The 18344-nt window shown below is 37.7% G+C and overlaps 1 protein-coding gene across 1 annotated transcript in view; it reads left to right on the top strand.

The window, feature by feature from the left end:
• The window catches only part of TTC27 (tetratricopeptide repeat domain 27), a 142130-nt gene that overhangs the window by 39292 nt on the left and 84494 nt on the right, over positions 1–18344 (top strand). Inside the window, exon 9 of the mRNA XM_010581214.1 lies at positions 12809–12875. Within this exon, the coding sequence (XP_010579516.1) occupies positions 12809–12875 (67 nt within the window). The remainder of the gene's footprint in view (positions 1–12808; positions 12876–18344) is intronic.

Genomic DNA, 18344 nt, shown 5'->3' with positions numbered 1-18344 from the left:
GACACTATTGAAGCTTTTCTTGTTGCCCTTGATGTCCCTGGCCAGATTTAATTCTATCAGGGCTTTAGCTTTCTGAACCTGATCTGTGACTGCTTGGATAATTTCTCTGTATTCTTCCCAGGCTACCTGTCCTTGCTTCCACCCTCTACAGGTTTCTTTTTTGTGTTTGAGCTTGCACATTATTCAGATTGTATCATCCCTCCTGCTTCCACCCTTCTGAGGGAAATTTTAATTTGCCTGTTGGTCTTTCTCTTTCCTCTCTTTCTTAATGACAGGGTAGAATTTGAATTTTACATTGGCTGGCTGCACAGTCGGTTTCTTGACCACGGTATGTCACTTTGAAACAGCTACTGTTGTGCTCTGAATAGTGGCTGGAAACCATCTTGACTGCTATCTGTGTGTGCATTATAATGCAAGTGGTATATGAGTTTGGCAGGACTCAAGGCAAGAAGCTCATTTAAGAAACTAAAATCAACCACCAAAAAAAAAAAAAATTATGGTGTTACTTCCCCATAGGAATGGTAAATGCCATGCAGCGGGTGAGATAATGTTAAGCAACTGAAACTATTTCAGTCATAGATGGAGACAAGATTTGATATCTAGCCATGTTGCAGAAATGTTAGTAGAATGCCAGCTTTGAGAGCTGTTCTTCTGAGGGGATTTACAATACAACCCTTGTGACTGAGTGGAGTTTAGGCTTGGATTGCTGACTGTAACCTTGATGTCTATACCAGCTATTGGCATATCAATTTGCAAGGAAGCATATGCATGTTAAAGCTTTTAGCATTGGCTTTTAAGTAAAACATACTTCTCAAACCTTAGGTATAGGAGATTTCTTGCTTTTTGTTCATGCTTGAGGACTTCAGTTCAGTAAATACCTCATTTCATAACCAATAAGTTGGCTTTAGAATTCCTTTAAGTTTCAAAAATGGTTATAACTAGACTTTGGTTTAGATCTAGCGTCACCTTAATGGTATCAGTTTTTGACTGCCATTGTCAGCGGTGGATGTTTTTTCTAATGCAGATAAACTTTCAGACGCTGACCTGGTATGTTGAAGAAAGGCAGCCTGCAGGTAAAGGAAAAGTTGTAAATTGAGCAAACTTTTTGCTATACATTTCACTGTGCTTGCTAGTATTTGTGTTACAGTAAATGTGAGAGAAATTTGCCTTAATTCAATGGAGATTTTTGTAGCTAAATAATGTTAACTTGAAATCAGCAGCATGCAGAAATGTTTGTGGATAGCAGAACAAACTGAAAATTGCTACAACTTTCAGAAAACACTTAATTACAATTGCATAGGATCCTATGGCATTACCTGAATACACATAATGTTTCTTGCTGTGAAGTAAGTTTCATTTCAAGTAGGTTACAATGATCAAATGGCTAAACAAAATACTGTTACAGTATCAGTACAAACATTTTCATCTCTTCCTCCCCAATAACATTTTAAGAGGATATAAAATATTTTTTGAAGTGTTGAAGTATCTCATGCCAGCTGTCTTTACAAAAATCCAAGCAACATCTTATGCAGTATACTTAATCCAGCTTGTAAATAACATGCATGAGCCTGAATCAATTAGATTTTTTTTTTTAAACCTCTCTCTCTTACACTGATTTAAGGAAAGAACAGCTTATTTATCAGTAATCCATTTGTATAAAAAAGTAGCAATGTAAACTGTACCCAGCCATTTCTCTGTGGCATCTGTAATTTGAGGCAGTTTCCTTTAAAGTGTTTGGCTATTCTGTTTCTTCTCTGCAAATTCCTTTTCTTCCAAATACTGAACAGTCTGCAGAACTAAATCTAACAGGAAGCATTTGCCTCTTATGATAATGAAACTGTAGCTAAAACAAAATGTAGAGGGGGAGGAAAACCCACCCCAGTCTGCCTCGCTTACACAAGGGTTTCCTATTCTATCGTATCCAGATTCTGTAGTATCTGTATAGGATGAAAGTGTCTAGAGGTGTCTTCAGATCATCTCACTGCAGGAGTAATGCAATGTGAAGGAAGCGTTAAAAGAAACTCCTAGGAGTGCAGAAGCATCACTTGGCTAGGGCTTTTTTGATATTTTGTATCAAAGTAACTAGTCATGGTGGTATAAAATTTGTTTTATAGTAAGGCCTTAAGACTGTGGTCAAAATTTGGTATAGAGCCTCGAACCAAACTTTCAGAGGCTGATAGAAAATGATACTAATGTTCCAATTTAAAAATAAAATAAAAATATTTTAAAAAACCAAGAATGGGCCAATGTACAATTTAAATAATACAGTGTAAATGCCTAAATACTGGGAAACTGAGAGGGGAGTATGTTTCCCTTGTCGCTTGGAAATAGCCCAAATTAGATAGCTGTTACAATAGACAATAGTAGCTGTGTGTCAGCAGCTTGGGAAGAAAATCCCTTCTCATCACTTGATTCACTGTTTTTTTTAACAGGGCAAAGCTTTTAGAAATTTAATACAGCTATAGAAATTTCTAAGAAAGCAAAGAAAAATATCCAATGGCTGGTTATTTCTTAATCTTTTGTTGTCTCTCAAGGATCAAATCAGGTCAAAATAATGTGTTATACGGAGTTACCTCAGCTCAGCCAAAGACTATGCACCAGTCTTCAGCTGGTAAGGAAACCATCAGGAAGCCTAGCTTTTATTATACAGTAATAAATTGGATAATACTATATTATACAGTTTACGCAGTGAGCTGTAGAAGTGTACTTGAAACCTGCATAAGCACTAAATAGCATTAGGACTAAAGGATTTTTAACAGAATTACCAAATATGAGCTTTTGAATCAATTGAGTAATTAGAAAAAAAATCCCAATATACATGCTGGCAATGGAAACATCATGGGAAATTTGGGTAGGTGAGAAAGGAAAACACTTAGCTACTTGAAATTTGAGAATCTCTTATTAGCTGGCTGTCCATGTTCCAGTCAGTGGAGAAATCAGCACCTACAGAGTGTGATTCATTTCACTTCAGACACTTAACTTTACAATGGATTGAATCACTCCCTACATTTATCTGTACTTTTGCATTGACTCTGAAGGAAGCACACATAGTTAGCTAGATTAAAGGCCTAAATTTTACATTGTTAAAGTTACATAAGATGGATCATGTGCTTATTAAGATTTTTTTATATATATATATTTACATATATATATATGATTGCAACCTTCTTTGTGCTTTATAGCAAGGTCATGCTGTATAGCTTGTATCAGAAGTACAAGGCAATGGCAGGTAAACGGCTGTTTTCATCTGCTGTTATAAGAGAGCATTCTCTCTTTTGAGCCATTGAGATGGAAAAGGTTATGTTAAATTGACTGTGGAAGGCCAGAGTTTACACATGTTGTCCTATGAAAGTAAAAGCTACGAAATAAAATCTTGGACAGTATTAAAGGTGATGAAGGTTTTTCTGTTAAATACTTTTTGGCACTCTGGCCCATCTCTATAAACATGCCCTATAAGTGGTTTTTGGTTGTTTGGTTTTTTTTTTTAAACAAACCAATTACTGGTGCCAGGCAGCGTAGTGATCTCACGATGGTTAGCTTATGGCTCTTTAAAATCACTGCTACAAAATATATTGCTGTGCACCACTACATATAGTTGTGTGAAGAGATTCCATCTGGGGAAATGAACTTCCTGTCTTGCTATTCGGAATGCTCACATAAACATTAGTCACTTGAAATACCTTTGTGAAATCTTGAAAACGCTTGTAAAATGATCAGTTTGTTGGGTTTAGCTCTTTTTCATTCACAGAATTAACACAGCTGGTAAAACCACATAGAAATACAGCAAATACTCATAAAAATGCATGTGTTAAGTCTGACCTATCTATTCTTCATCGTTTATCTCATGCTAGTTAACTGTAGTTTAAGTAGTTACCTGAGAAACTTGAATTTGCATTGTCTGCACTTGCAGAGAGGTAATGTGCTAGGAAACATAAGCAAACAAAAACTCAGTAGTTGTCTTTATCCATCTAACTTTATACTCTGTCTTCAAGAGTGGCTGTGAGAAGATACGTAAAGGTGAATAACAGGGCAAGCGTGTTGTTGCTCCCTTCTCCCTAATACCTTCTCCCTAATACTTTCCTAGCCTCTAAACCGTGATTTTCTGAGCCTAATCTGGCTTGTTTGCACGGCAGCCTTCAATGAATCTCTCAAATATTTGTCACCTTCCATTGAGCCTGTATAAATTTCTTGCTATGGTAGCATCCTTTGGCAAAGGTGTCTGTCTACATATTTTGTGTCTGCTGTTAAAAAAAACCTCCTCCATGTAGTTTTGGTTGCCAGTAGCGTTATTTAGTGACTTAACTCTCTTTTTGCTAACCATTCTGAAAACCTCTGCAATGTCCTGCTTTGGTTAGTCCTAGCCTAATCAGACATTCCTTTTCACAGAAGTTGTTACATGTTTATAAAGCATAAAACATCATTATTCATCATCATAAAACGACGATTGTTCTAGCTGTTTCTGAAATTTTTCCAGTACTGAATTACTGCTTTTAAAAAAAAACATCCAAAACAGAACATACTATACATGGGTGGGCGAACAAAGGCTTTATGTCATATTTTATGTAGGCTTTATGTTATTGATTTGTATACTTTATGTAGTATGCCCTAGTATGTTATTCTCTATTACTTTCCTAATTAATTACAGTTTGATTTGCCTTTTAACAGCTGCCTAGTACTGAGCTAATATTTTCATGCAGCTGCAGTGCTAAAGAGTTGCTCTTGAATAGAAATGATCAGATTGGAGCCTATCATTTTTTGTGAAGCTAGGACTGTGTTTCCTATTGTGCATTGCTTGGCATTTTTATTTTATTACCCTTTTGCTCTATCCTGTAAGGTCTTTCTATAGCTCCTTATTGTCTATTCACATCCTTACTTCAAAGAATGTCATATCATTTGCAAGTTTTCTCACCTTACTGTGCATTCTCCTGTTCCAGTTTGTTTATTAATATTACAGCACACGGATCACAGCACAAAACCTATGCAGGATTACTATGGTGACCTTCTCCATTGGGATGGCTGATGGTTTGTCTCATACCATTTCCTATCTTTTAATCAGTCGTTGACCTTTGCCAAGACATTCCCTCTTACCTCATGAATGTGCAGTTTCTTTGAAAGTTCTTCTTGGTGAGGGACTTCAAAATAACTTACAGAGATCCAAGTTGATTTCATCAACTGGCTTATGTATATCCTCACACTGGTTAAACTTTCCAAAAGCCCCCAACAGGTTTGTAATGCAGGAATTTTTTTTTCTGTTAGCCTGGCTGACTCTCCCCATACACATTGTATTTGTCCAGATATCTTTAGTCCTTCTGTTCATTATATAGTCTCTCCTTACCTGCAAGAGATAATATGCTTTCAAGCCAGTAGTTACACTGATCCCCTGACACCAGTTCTAAAGGCTGGCATTGTTTTTGCTGCTCTCTTGTCTTCAGGCACTGAGGAAGTTTTAAATGAGGAACACGCTGCTTTTAGTGTCTCAGCTATGTCATCCCAAAACTCACTTTAAACTCTTTTTTTCTGAATACTGTTTGGTCCTGTTAACTTCTTAGCATCCGACATCTTAGCACGTAACCTCCTTGTGCAGCTTTTTAATTTCAGAAAGATTCTTCTCTCCTGTAATTCTCTCCCTTACCCAAAAAGGCTCTCTTGTGGGAATTTTATTGTGTTCTTCTACAATAAATGCTAATGCAATGAATTCATATAGCTTCTCTGCAATGGCTTTTATACCAGGACTGTCATTTGATCCTATGGACTCTCACAATTTTTTGTTCCTGCTGTATTGGAAGAAGGGTTTAGTACTGGCTTTGACTCTTTTGGTTAGTTGCTCCTTAAACTTTTTGTTTGTTTGTTTTTACTTCTTAATTATATTTTTAGAGAAATTTCATTATTATTATTTAATATTCCAGAGTTTTTTATCCTTTCTGTGTCCTGTGTTTTAATACAACTTCAGCTATTTGAAGAACACTTAGCTTTTAATAATGTTCTTTAACATATGTCAACTTTTAAAATCAGTTCTTGAAACAAATGTTTAGTCATAATCCAAAAAGGGATGCTTTGGAATGATTGCTATTAATTCCACTGTTACAAAGATTATAGTTTTTTGAGTCCCAAACTATATAACTAGTTAGTTAAACTAGATTCCTTATACAATAGGCTGCCAATGTAGATCTGATTAATCAGATTAAATAATTGATTGTAAGTTGTAAACTATTGGCAATTAGCTTTAGCTGATTTGCTAGAAAATACTTTTTTTTTTCTGCTGCAGAGTAATCTTACTCTAAGCTGCTCTTGTATCTGTTTTAAGAAGAATGAATGTCTATTTCTCTTTGTTCTCTTCCCTCTTCATTTCATTCAACTCCCTAAGATAGGATTCAAGAATGGACAGAAAATACCTTGCAAAGCTGAATGGTGCGGTGATTAGTGACTCCTCTTCATATTGTTATGAAAAGATGACTGATTGTAGATCCTATAGCAATAGATCCTAAATTCCACTCTGATTTCAGCTCCTGAAATTCTCTGGGGTGAACTGCTTAACCTGTCCTTGAAATCAGAACAAATGCAGGCATGGAAGTGAAATGTTCATAAAATACTCTGACAAGAGCTGACACAGTCATTAAAAATGCTTAAAACCAAGCTACAATTCTACTCTGGATTCGGATTCAGATTTAAAATATAGCTTTAAATTTTATTTGATTCAGTATAGAAAAGTCATTAAAACAATTTCCTTTTTCTCTTATCTTTCAAGGTTTGCATTACTATACTTACGTGTCTTAAAGCATTGTACATGGATGTGGCAGGAAAGGAAATTAGAGACCTATTTTCTCACTGCTTTGATCTGGAAGAAGTACATCTATATGTTTCAAAAAGCTGTGACCAATGTATCTCAAATAAGGAGAGGATTAATCCTTTCTGCTTGACTCAGTATATCTTTAGGATGCTGAAAAATAAGTTCAAATTTTGTCAAAATTTAACTGTCCCTTGGTTTACCCATGCTTTTCAAAAGCTGTGGTCACGTCACTTAACATTCCGGTTGCCCACCTGCTGTGGTGTTCTTGTTATAATATTTGAAGGTTTTTTGCTGCCTTCTTTACTCTTTTTTTTTTTTTCCTATAGATAGGGAAACTTGTTATTTTTCACCTGAAGTCACATTTGTGTTAGTGACTTCAGTTGACTATCTCAAGCTGACTATAAGTATTTCTGCTAGCAGCTGACATTGGGCAAGGAAAAAAGTAACTGAAGCAGAGAAATTCCTTATTACTTTCCTGTTTTCATGTAGAATTTTCTCAAGGAAGGAAAAAAGCAGTGAAATATGACAGAATTGTTTCCTAGCAGTGTTGTCGAAAACTTTCAAAAAAGCCCATCAATAACATTGTTTTTTTCCTGTGGAAAGATGGGGGAAAATGCGTTACTGAATAGTTAATATACTTTTCTTTTTTTCAGCTGGTCTCTTCACCAAAATTCAGAACCACACAAGTTAAATCAGAAGGAATAATAATAGTTAGCTTTCCTTATTGACAGAGTCCAACTTTTTTGAACATAACAAGAATAAAAGGTGTTGTCAAGGTCTTCACTTGCTTTTTGAGGCCCTTTCTTATCAGTACTCAACCAAAACCATAGTTGGTATTTCCTTGTGGCCACACTCAAACAGCTTGCTCAAGCTGCCAGGTGTTATGAAATACCAGCATAAATGGTATGAAGCATGTGTGGAACCTCCATCATGGGAGGTCTTTAGGAATAGACTGGATAAACATTTGTCGGAAGTTACAGTTACAGTTTGTATAAGCTGGAAGAAGAGTTGGAAGATCTCTCAAGCTTTATTACACTGTAGAAATCGTCTTTCAGCTGCTCTTGTCATGTTCTTCCCTACAATAAGACACAAATCTTTTTAAAAAAAATTCTGGTCGGTAATGCCCTTCCCCTCTCGCCCACCCACTCACCCAATTTGCTTTATGAGGTACCTGTATTGTTACAGGATAAAACTAGTTGGTTGATTAATCAAAGAGGTGAAAAAACCCTTTTCATGAAACCTTGAACCTTAAAGAACTGCAGTTATATAATTTCAGTTCAGGTTTAAGGAACCTACTTATGTTTATGTCAGTTCACACACGTGTTTGCATTTGCACATAAAGGTATCAATAGTTTAAAAAAAATAGGTACATTTTATTCTTTTGGCTTATGTTGCTGTGAATAATCATCAGCTCTAAATCTGGTATGCTTTTTGATTCTTTATTATATAACTTATATAACAATTTTAGATGTTACCAATTTAATAAAGTGAGAGAGTAGCTCCCATATGCCACTTACTTGCTGTGGTAGCTTTTTATATATATATATAAAAATATATATATATATATATATATATATATATATATATAAAAAGCTACCACAGCAAGTATACACACACATTTAGAAAATTCACTGTACACACTTACAATTTTGTTTACTTTGGTGGGATTTTGCAGTTGTGTATTGTCATCATTGATGCACCCACCCCTCCAAAATTTTGGGGAAAGTTCGTGATACTTTCTTATCAAAAAGCACTATTAAAGAGTAGATCTCCTAAGTTACAAAGAGAGGGGAAAGGGATCTTATCTCCTAATAGAAGTAGGAAGTTGAATCTCAGAAGGGGGTGTAATTATGCTTTTGCTCTGTTTCTTAGCCTACCTGTATTTGGATGCAGTCCTTTGAACAAATGCCATTTGCATTGACAGAGTAGAATTTGTTTCAAATCATCCCTTAATTTCCTGAATGTTTCATCTGTATTCATTCCTCGGCTGCTCTAGTTTGATGAATATTGGTGGTTCCTAAAGAATGGCCATCTTAGAAATGCTGAAGTGCTCTCCAGAGAGAACTTTATCTTCCTGTGGGTTTTGTGTTGTTTTTTTTTTCCCCTCTGTTCCCCCATATAATGGGCGTGGAATTTGGAAGAGGCCCATGCCATCAGGAAGGAAGCTTGGCGCTCTGCTACACAGATAATAATTCTATTTCTTTTTGTGGGCATGCAAAGATAAAGAGATATGAGTGCTTGAATAGCATAGATTTTTCTTTTTCCTATCTTGAGTGCTTTGCTTACTCTTAGAATTATTTTATGTCTTAATATTATATCGTGTCTTTTCTTTAGAGGAAAAAACAAAACACATCAGGCACTCTGGCCTTTTTTCACAGCTGGCAGGTAAGCAAGTGGTGGGGGAGATAAATTCAAAGTAAAAAGTAACATAGTATAAAAAAGTTTCAAAATGTATTCTGGCTACACCTTGGTAGAATTTACCAAAAGAAAATCAATGTGTTTTATCTTTTCTATCTTAGCCATTTTAGACTGTAAGCACTCGAAGGCAGAGGAAGGTTCTTTTCTGAAAAGCAGATTCTTACTTCATTTGGGATATTCAGTCACTCTGAAAATAAACTGCAAATTACTGCATTTCTCAAACTTTTCACTGTGCTGTCTCCTTTCAACTCTCACAGCTTATGTATAGTATCATTAAGTATACTCAGGTATGAAAACAGTCAGTAGACAGTCACACCTTTTAGTTGTTCCTCAGAGCCTACAGTATGTCCTGGACACAGCATAAATGTTACTTTTGGTATTCTCCAGGAAGAAAAATGAAACTAAATTAAATTTTTTTACTAAGATTGAGGGGAGGAAAAAAAAACTTACAGAAAAGAAAAACAACAAATCCTTCTGTATTCTACATGAGATAGTCAGAATAGGATGGCAAGAGAGATCAGTGACATGATACCCAGTAATGTGTACAATGTAGAGAGAAATTTTGAAGTGCAATGTGAAAAAAGTCAGCTTATTTCTCACTTTCAGTAAGAAATAGACTCTGTTCTTCATGAAAAATGTAAACTGTAAGTATCATTAAATTAAAACTTAATGAAATTGTTGAGGTTGGAAGGGGACCTCTAGATATCATCTAGTCCAACTTCCCTGCTTGAAACAGTCAACTAGAGCAGGTTGTTTACAGCCACATCCAATTGGGCCTTGAATATCTCCAAGGATGGAGACACCACAGCCTCTCTGGGTAACCCCTTCCTGTGCTTTACTACCCTCACGTTAATGAAGGTTTTCCTTATTTTTTTTAATGGAGTTTTCTGGATTTTAGTTTGTGTCCATTGTTTCTTGTCCTTTAATTGGGCACCACTGAGAAGAGTCTGGTTCTGTCTTGTTTACTGCCTGCCATCAGGTATTTATACACATTGATAAGATCCCCACGAGCCTTCTCTTCTCCAGGTTAAACCACCCCAGCTTTCTCACCCGCTCTTTGTATGTCAGACGCTCCACTATCTTAACCATCATTGTGGCCCTTTGCTGGGCTTGCTCCAGTCTGTCCACATCTCTCTTGAACTGAGGAGCCCAGAGCTGGTGACAGCACTCCAGGTATTGTTTCACCAGTGCTGAGTAGAGGGAAAGGATCGCCTCCCTTCACCTGCTAGCAGTGTTCTTTCTAACACTGGCCAGGAGGCTTTGGATGACTTTGCCGCAAGGGCACATTGCTGGCTCATGTTCAACTTGGTTTTCACCAGGACCCCAGGTCTTTTTCTGCCAAGATCATTACCAGATGGTCTGCCCCCAGCCTGTACTGGTTCATGGGGCTGTTCCTCCCCAAGTGCAGGACTTTGCATCATGTCCCATCATCAAGGTTATTAATGAAGATGTTAAACATTATTTGATCCCTAGGATACACCACTAGTCACTGGCCTCCAGCTGGACTTCATGCTGCTTGTCATAACCCTTTGAGACAGGCAGTTCATGTAGTTTTCAATCCACTGTGCTGTGCATTTACCTAGTCCATATTTCATCAATTTGTCTGTGAGGATGTTACGGAAGACAGTGTCAAGTGCCTTTCTGAAGTCAAGATAAAGTCCACTAATCTAGTCATCTCATCATGGAAGGCTATCTGGTTAATCAAGCATGATTTCTTCTACCTAAATGCATACAGTCTACTCTGTTGCCGCCACCTTCTTCATATCGGAGTGGTTGCGGTTGGAAGGGAATGCTGGAGTTCATCTTGTCCAACCCTCTGCTCAAGCAAGGTCAGGACTTGGTATTTCCCTTTGCAGAACTGCATGAGGTTCCTGTCATCCTGTTTCTCCAGCTTATCAAGATGTCTTTGAATGGTAACACAACCTGCTGGTCTATCAGCTGCTCCTTCCAATTTTGTGCCATCAGTGAACTTACTGAGGGTACACTCTGCCCTGTCACCTAGATTCTTAATAAAGGTGTTGAACAGCATTGCACTCTGTATTGACCCCTGGGGTACAACACTAGTTATTGGCTTCCAACTAGACTTTCTACTGCTGATCACAACCCTCTGGGCCTACCTTTTCAGCCAGTTTTCAGTGCACCTCACTGTCTACTCATCAGCTTCTTTATGAGGATCTTATGGGAGGCTGTGTTGAAACTTTACCGAAGTGCAGGTAGACAACATCCACTGCTCTCCCCAAATCTACCAAGCCAGTCATTTCATCATAGAGGTTATCAGGTTGGTCAAGCATGACTTCCCCTTGGTGAATCTGTACTGACTGCTCTCTCTGTGTGTTAGGAAATGGCTTCAAGGAGGATTTGCTTCATATCGTTTCCAAGGAATAGGGTGAGGTTTACCTGGATCCTCCTTCTTGCTCTTGCTGAAGATAGGAGTGACATTTACTTTCTGTCAGTCCTCAGGAATCTCTCTTGATCATTATGACCTTTCAAAGATAACTGAGTTTTCAACAGGCAGCCTCTATCCTGTACCTTGTTCTTGTGGCTAGTAAGAAGGTTTTATCCAAGTATTGACTTATTTCTGCAATGGTGATTGTATCATATGTACAAAGAAGAATTAACAAAATAGCAAGAAAAAAGTTAGACTGGGGTAAAGTCTTGTCTCCAAAGTAAGGTATGTAATGTATGAAGAATAATTCCAATCTGTGACCTATCATTACAATTAATATACTATCTTTGCAATTTTAACCTATAATATGAAGCCTGCTGCAAAGTTTAAGGAACAGTGTGATAAATTTAAGCTTATGTATATAGCCATTACATAGGTTTGGTGATTATCCATACTCCGTGGTATGATTTAGGATATATTTTCACTTCATATCTTTTGTTTTCACAGGGAGCTTGAATTGTAGCCTTGTTGCTCTTTGGAGTTCTCTCTTGTAATATATTTGTAAACGTTGATGGGCTGTTGTCTAAGGAGAACATCCGCCCATGTAGAGTTGTAAGCCCAATTTCTTTATCATCTCTGTAACATGTCTAACTGTGAATAAAATAATTTTAATTCTCATATCTGTGTATTCTTCTGGTTTTCCCCCTTTGTGTACCACAAGCTAGTGGTAATGCTGGTTAGTGAGAGATGGACCCCTGTGGTCATGTTCCTTGAGTGACTAGAAAGAGGGTGTTTGTTTGAGACTACCCTTCAGCACTTTTTGAGCGCTAGTGGTTTTTTGCTTTGCAGAATCTGTGTTCAATTAGTCATAGAATTTTAACTGAAAACAGACCTCTGAAAAAACAGAGAAAGGATTTAAAAGTGTTTAGGATTTGTAAAATTCTTATTCCCATAAGCTTAAACTGAGTAAGATGTTTCAATTTAGAATGGTATTGGAAAGATACTACTGAAATATCTTGGTCCCCTAGATGGTTCTTTTTTCTGTGACTGCTCCTAGGTCTAGGCCTTCTTCTGCACATACCATAGTCCCATTTGTTATTGTAACAGTTTTCCAGAATGTCCTTTAGATTTCTGCAAGTTTGAAAAATGTGTTTTGCATAGTAGTGTTCTAAAGATTAAATCAGTATTGTTTTATTTTATTTTAATTTTATTTACAGTATAGACTTCCAAAAGAACAATCCAATGCACAAATTAACTGAAGAGGAACTTCTGGCTTTTACTTCAGTAAGTAACTTATCTGGAATTCTCAGTAAACATGTTTTCACTTAATATTTAAGTTAAATACTAAGCAGTAACCTGTCAATCACATTAATCATGAAACTGTACACCAAATTTGTATTAGTACTCAGTCCTTTCATTAACTTTTTCTTATTTCAAGAAATTAAAGTGCTGCTGAAGTTCAACCCAGTTTTCAGCCATTATCATGTAGGATAAGCTTGACATTTAATTTAAATTAAGTTTAAAATTTAATTTTGCCCGAAAGCATGCACAAAACTTTTTTTTACGTGTTTGTTTTAGTTTTTATTAACTACATGAATTATAATGTAATATTAAACCATGCATTTTACAGCAAACTCTTCCTATGGCACTAGTGTTGAAAGTGCTCTTCTTTGATGGACAGAGGCAAGGGGTGGAATGTATTGGGTCCATGTGGCAAGGTTTTGGTGGCAGGGGGTGCTACATGGGTGGCTTCTGTGAGAAGCTGCTAGAAGCTTCCCCTGTGTCCGACAGAGCCAATGCCAGCCGGCTCCAAGAGGGACCCGCCGCTGGCAAAGGCCGAGCCAATAAGTGACAGTGGTAGCGCCTCTGGGATGACATATTTAAGAAGGGAAAAAAAGTTGCTGCGACACAGAAACTGCAGCCAGAGAGAGGAGGGAGAACACGTGAGAGAAACAACCCTGCAGACCTCCAGGTCAGTGAAGAAGGAGGGGGAGGAGGTGCTCCAGGCGCTGAAGCAGAGATTCCCCTGCAGCCCGTGGGGAAGACCATGGTGAGGCAGGCTGTCCCCCAGCCCAGGGAGGTCCACAGTGGAGCAGATATCCACCTGCAGCCCGCGGAAGTCCCCACGCCAGAGCAGGTGAGTGCCCGAAGGAGGCTGTGACCCCGTGGGAAGCCCGTGCTGGAGCAGGCTCCTGGCAGGACCTGCGGACCCGCGGAGAGAGCAGCCCATGCTGGAGCAGGTTTTCTGGCAGGACTTGTGAACCCACGGGGGACCCACGCTGGAGCAGCCTGTGCCTGAAGGACTGCACCCTGTGGAAGGGACCCATGTTGGAGCAGCCTGTGAAGAACTGCAGCCTGTGGGAAGGACTCATGTTGGAGAAGTCTGTGGAGGACTGCCTCCTGTGGGAGGGACCCCACGCTGGAGCAGGGGAAGAGTGTGAGGAGTCCTGCCTCTGAGGAGGAAGGAGCAGCAGAAACGATGTGTGATGAACTGACCGCAACCCCCATTCCCCATCCCCCTGTGCTGCTGGCGGGGGGGTAGGTAGAGAATCTGGGAGTGAAGCAGTGCCCAGGAAGAATGAGGGGTGGGGGGAAGGTGTTTTAAGATTTGGGTTTATTTCTCATTACCCTACTCTGATTGGATTGGTAATAAATTAAATTAATTTTCCCCAAGTCGAGTCTGTTTTGCCCGTGACGGTAATTGGTGAGTGATCTCTCCCTGCCCTTATCTCGACCCACAAGCCTTTCATTATATTTTCTCTCCCCTGTGTAGCTGAGGGGGAGCAGTGATAGAGCAGCTTTGGTGGGCACCTGGCATTCAGTCAGGGTCAACCTACCACATTTTAAACCATGCATTTTTACAGCAAACCCTTCCTATTGCAGTAGTGGTGAAAGTGTTCTTTTTTGAACAGTGTTTAAGTGGAGTTCAAAAGGAATTTCAGTTTTATTCTGTCATATTTATTCAGTCAGTGTATCAGATGTTCTGCTTAGACTTGTTTCTTCCCGGTTCAATGGCTGATTTGCTGCAGAACAATTCTGTAACTTCCAAAGAAGCCTTGAAAATTCTAACTCAGTATTTTTTCAATGTATTTTTTTTTTTACTCAAGACAAAACACAGTTTGATTCCTTCCTCAATCTTTTCTGCTTTTGTGTGTTTTACGACAGTAGTTTATACGGGGAGGTGGACGAGAAAAGGCCAGTGGTTATATTGTCATTTTTGTTTACTTTCCACAATGTTAGACTTCAGCTTTGGTACAGTAAGGAGTGCTCGCTCTCCCACCTAAGCCTGGTAGTCTGAGCCCCTTTTGCTATAGTAGTGCCATCTGAAGAAGTAAATTCCTCTTAAAAGTGTGTGAATAGCATCTCAGCAAAAATCCCTTTGATTTCAATTGAGCTAGAATTTTATCTCTGACACTTGTAGTTATGTGAAAGGACTGTGGACAGTAATCTTAGGTTAACTATGGTAATGTTGGGTTGGGTTTTTTTGTTGTGGTAACAGGAAATCTGTAAAAAAGAAAATCCTAATCTTTTTGTTAGACAGATAAATGTAAAATAGGTTGGTTTTAAAGTAATGTTTGTTTAAGTCCCTATGCTAATACAGTACATGAAAGATCTGCATGAGGGAGCTGAGTGAATCAGTGTAAAACAGTTTGGTTTATGTAGGTTTTCTATTTGTTGCTACAATGATCATAGTGCTTTCTCATGATATAGTTTGTGAAGTATTTTGGTTTGAACTACAGTTTTGGTTTTTTAAAAGGTGGGAGTAGAGAGCAGGAAAAAATTGAAATGTAGGAAAAAATGAAACTGTCTGCTCTCACTTCATACTGTAGTAATTGAGGTACCAAATAAGCATATTAAAGAATAATGACCATTAAAGGAGGCGAAAACACTTACAGAAAGAATAAATATGTGCAAAGGAAGGAAATGCACACAGAAGAGGCCATAGGAATGAAAAAAGGTGGTGAACCGAGTACTACAAGCTTTTCTAAAAAATGATGAAGCTATTACAGTATAATTTTTTTGCAGAAATAATGTCAATGCAAATGTATGAAATGTCAAGACATGCATATAATTTTGTTGAAACAAACACTGCCGTTTTTGTTGTTAAAATAATATATTTTAAATTGAGGGTTTTCTGTGAAAACTCAGAATTTTCCTTCTCATATTTTCTTTCCTGTCAAACTCCCTGGACTTTTTTTGTATACTCCCTGCTTCAGTCTTCCCATGACCTACTACTGTTTGCATAATTCTTGGGTGGAAAAGCAGCCATTATATACCTGAATCTTGAAATAACTTCGCCATATATTCTATCCTTTTAATATTAAATGGAGTGATATTGTGATAACAGAACATTTTTAACAAGATTGGCCCTACTCCTGTAGTGGTGTACTTTCCAGAATACTGAAACTAGAAGTGGGATTTTGCTGTTTCAACATTTGAGTTTTCAAACATTTAAACACTCTTCAGGTTTTACAGCAGATAAAAGGTCAAGGTAGCACATATATATACTAGGCAAGAAAGATAATCAGCTTTACTGTCATCTTTTATCTGACAGTGCTTGACAGATTGTACTACCTGTTATCTGAGGTGTAGGAGATCTGTTGGGTGAATTCTTCATAATGATGAAAAAATTAAACTGCATTTTTCTGCCATCTAGTGGCTGATTCCTCAAAAATAACAGGACAGCTGATGAACTTGCTCCTTAAATATTTATTGCAGTGACTGTGAGGAGCTTGTGTTTTCATTCATTTATTTATTTATCTTTTTATAGAGCTTTTAAGTCAGCTACAGCTTGCTTCACCCTTGTAAGATCAGTAGCCACTATCAGGATAGATATCCAAAGAAACACAGCTGAAAGATATGTGTAGGCTTCCCTATCACTTTTGTGCTTTGAGTAGCAAAAAAGAAGAGTCCATAATGATAAACGAACAAGAATGTAGATCTTGCTGGTGGTGCAAAGTGGACAGCAGTGGCTTAAAGAAGTAGCTCGTAGCCTAAAAATTAGAGGAAATAATAAATTTCAATATCAGGATAGTATTCTTTTAAACTTCTGCTTAATGTTTCTGAGTTAATTGGATGTAGGGACGCAATTCAATCTTAACCATTATTTTCTCTTTTGATCTTGACCTATGTTCCCAAGACACAAACAAGAACAAGTATGAATTGTAACATTACCATCCCAGATCTTTCCTGGAAACTGAAAGCAGGAATCAGATATTATCTTATTTAAGTTCTTTTCAATAAAGGCATCTTCTGTGGAGTTTGCACCTGAGCCTAAAATCGTGGATAGTCACTGCAGAATTTCATGATAAAATCTCTGAGCTCTTTTACATCTTAGCTCTGAGTCACCAAGGCAAGCAAATCCATCGCTGTGCTCCCTGGCAGTAGGGATGTTCTGTGTGAATGTTAACACAGGCTTGGTTCTTAAGGTGTCTGCTAGCTGAGTAAGTAAGTGGCACCGCAGTTGTTATCACTTGTGTTGAAGGTATTTACCAAGCTTTGGTATTACCTAGCAAAACAGGCAAATGAGCACTGTATCAATGCCGCTCTAGTAAATTCTTTAGCATCATTTAAACTGCTATGTGTGTGTGTGTGTGTGAGCAGGCATCTTCTCAGCCTACATGTGGATTCCTAAATCTGCAGGCTGGTTAGATGGTTGTCATGCATTCATCTGATATCTGCTGAAATTTATGTTTCCTGAAGAAAGGAGGGCATTTCAAGATACCTTAGGAAACCTGAGAAATTGTAAGGCGTTTTTAATAGATCAGTGAATTGGCAAGAGATCCTCTTGCTTTGGACACTGCAAAACAAATGCATGTGACCTGCAATTTCTCTCAAGCAGAGAGAATTAAGGTCCAGGTAGTATGAGAGGGAAAGGATGATCAAAGTGAACTCAAGTAGATGATGTGGTCCTGTCTCATACCAGGTGTAGTTTGGCAAACAGGCATTCTAAACTCCCTTTTATATCTGTAGAGGTTGAAAATTACTAGATCTGTAAGATTATATATATATGTATTTTAAACAACATAGCTTACAGTCCTAAAAATAACACTTTTAAGTCACTATTAGTCACTGCTTGGTGACTGCAGTCAAATACAAAAGGATTGCTGCTTTTCATTTACTGAAGTTGCTTGGGAATAGTTGCCATTGTTCTAAAAGTACTAACTTTTGTAACTAAGAATTGCTTTTAGTATTGCTAATTTTTGGAGAAAGGTGTGGGGGTATATCAACTCCTGTGTACTTGTGTACGTAGTCTCACTAGCTGGGATAGCTCCTCTTGGTACAATAATTTGGGCTTCAATGCTTGAGGTGTTCTAGTGAAATCTGTTCACCTATCATCAGCATAATATTTCAACTTTTAAGCTGTTAATCTATAGCTGAAATTAGATACATTTGATTTCCTTTTTTTTTCTGCTTATAGTTAAATTGTTGATTTGATATCTTTACATGAGAAGTAATGTAGCTCACATACTTAAGAATAAACATAAAATTAAACATTTGATTTTAAAGGAAATTAAATATTCTTTTTCTCACGCATAATTGTTTAGGGAAACAATTGTAATGTTTTTAATTAATTCTATTATCATAAGCACTTGGACTCCTGAGAAACTAAGATCTTTTTTAGAAATCAAATACCACACAAGCTGCTTCAGAGACACAGTTACGCATATGATATTTGGCAAACTTTCTGATTTAGCTAACTGTATATTGCATTTAAAAGCCATTTTTAAGAGAGGAAAAGAGGGACAGTGA

Source organism: Haliaeetus leucocephalus, unplaced genomic scaffold (genome assembly GCF_000737465.1).
Source record: "Haliaeetus leucocephalus isolate CR32 unplaced genomic scaffold, Haliaeetus_leucocephalus-4.0 Scaffold752, whole genome shotgun sequence".
In the NCBI taxonomy this organism is placed as follows: domain Eukaryota; kingdom Metazoa; phylum Chordata; class Aves; order Accipitriformes; family Accipitridae; genus Haliaeetus; species Haliaeetus leucocephalus.
This window is presented reverse-complemented; position numbering and strand designations above follow the sequence as displayed.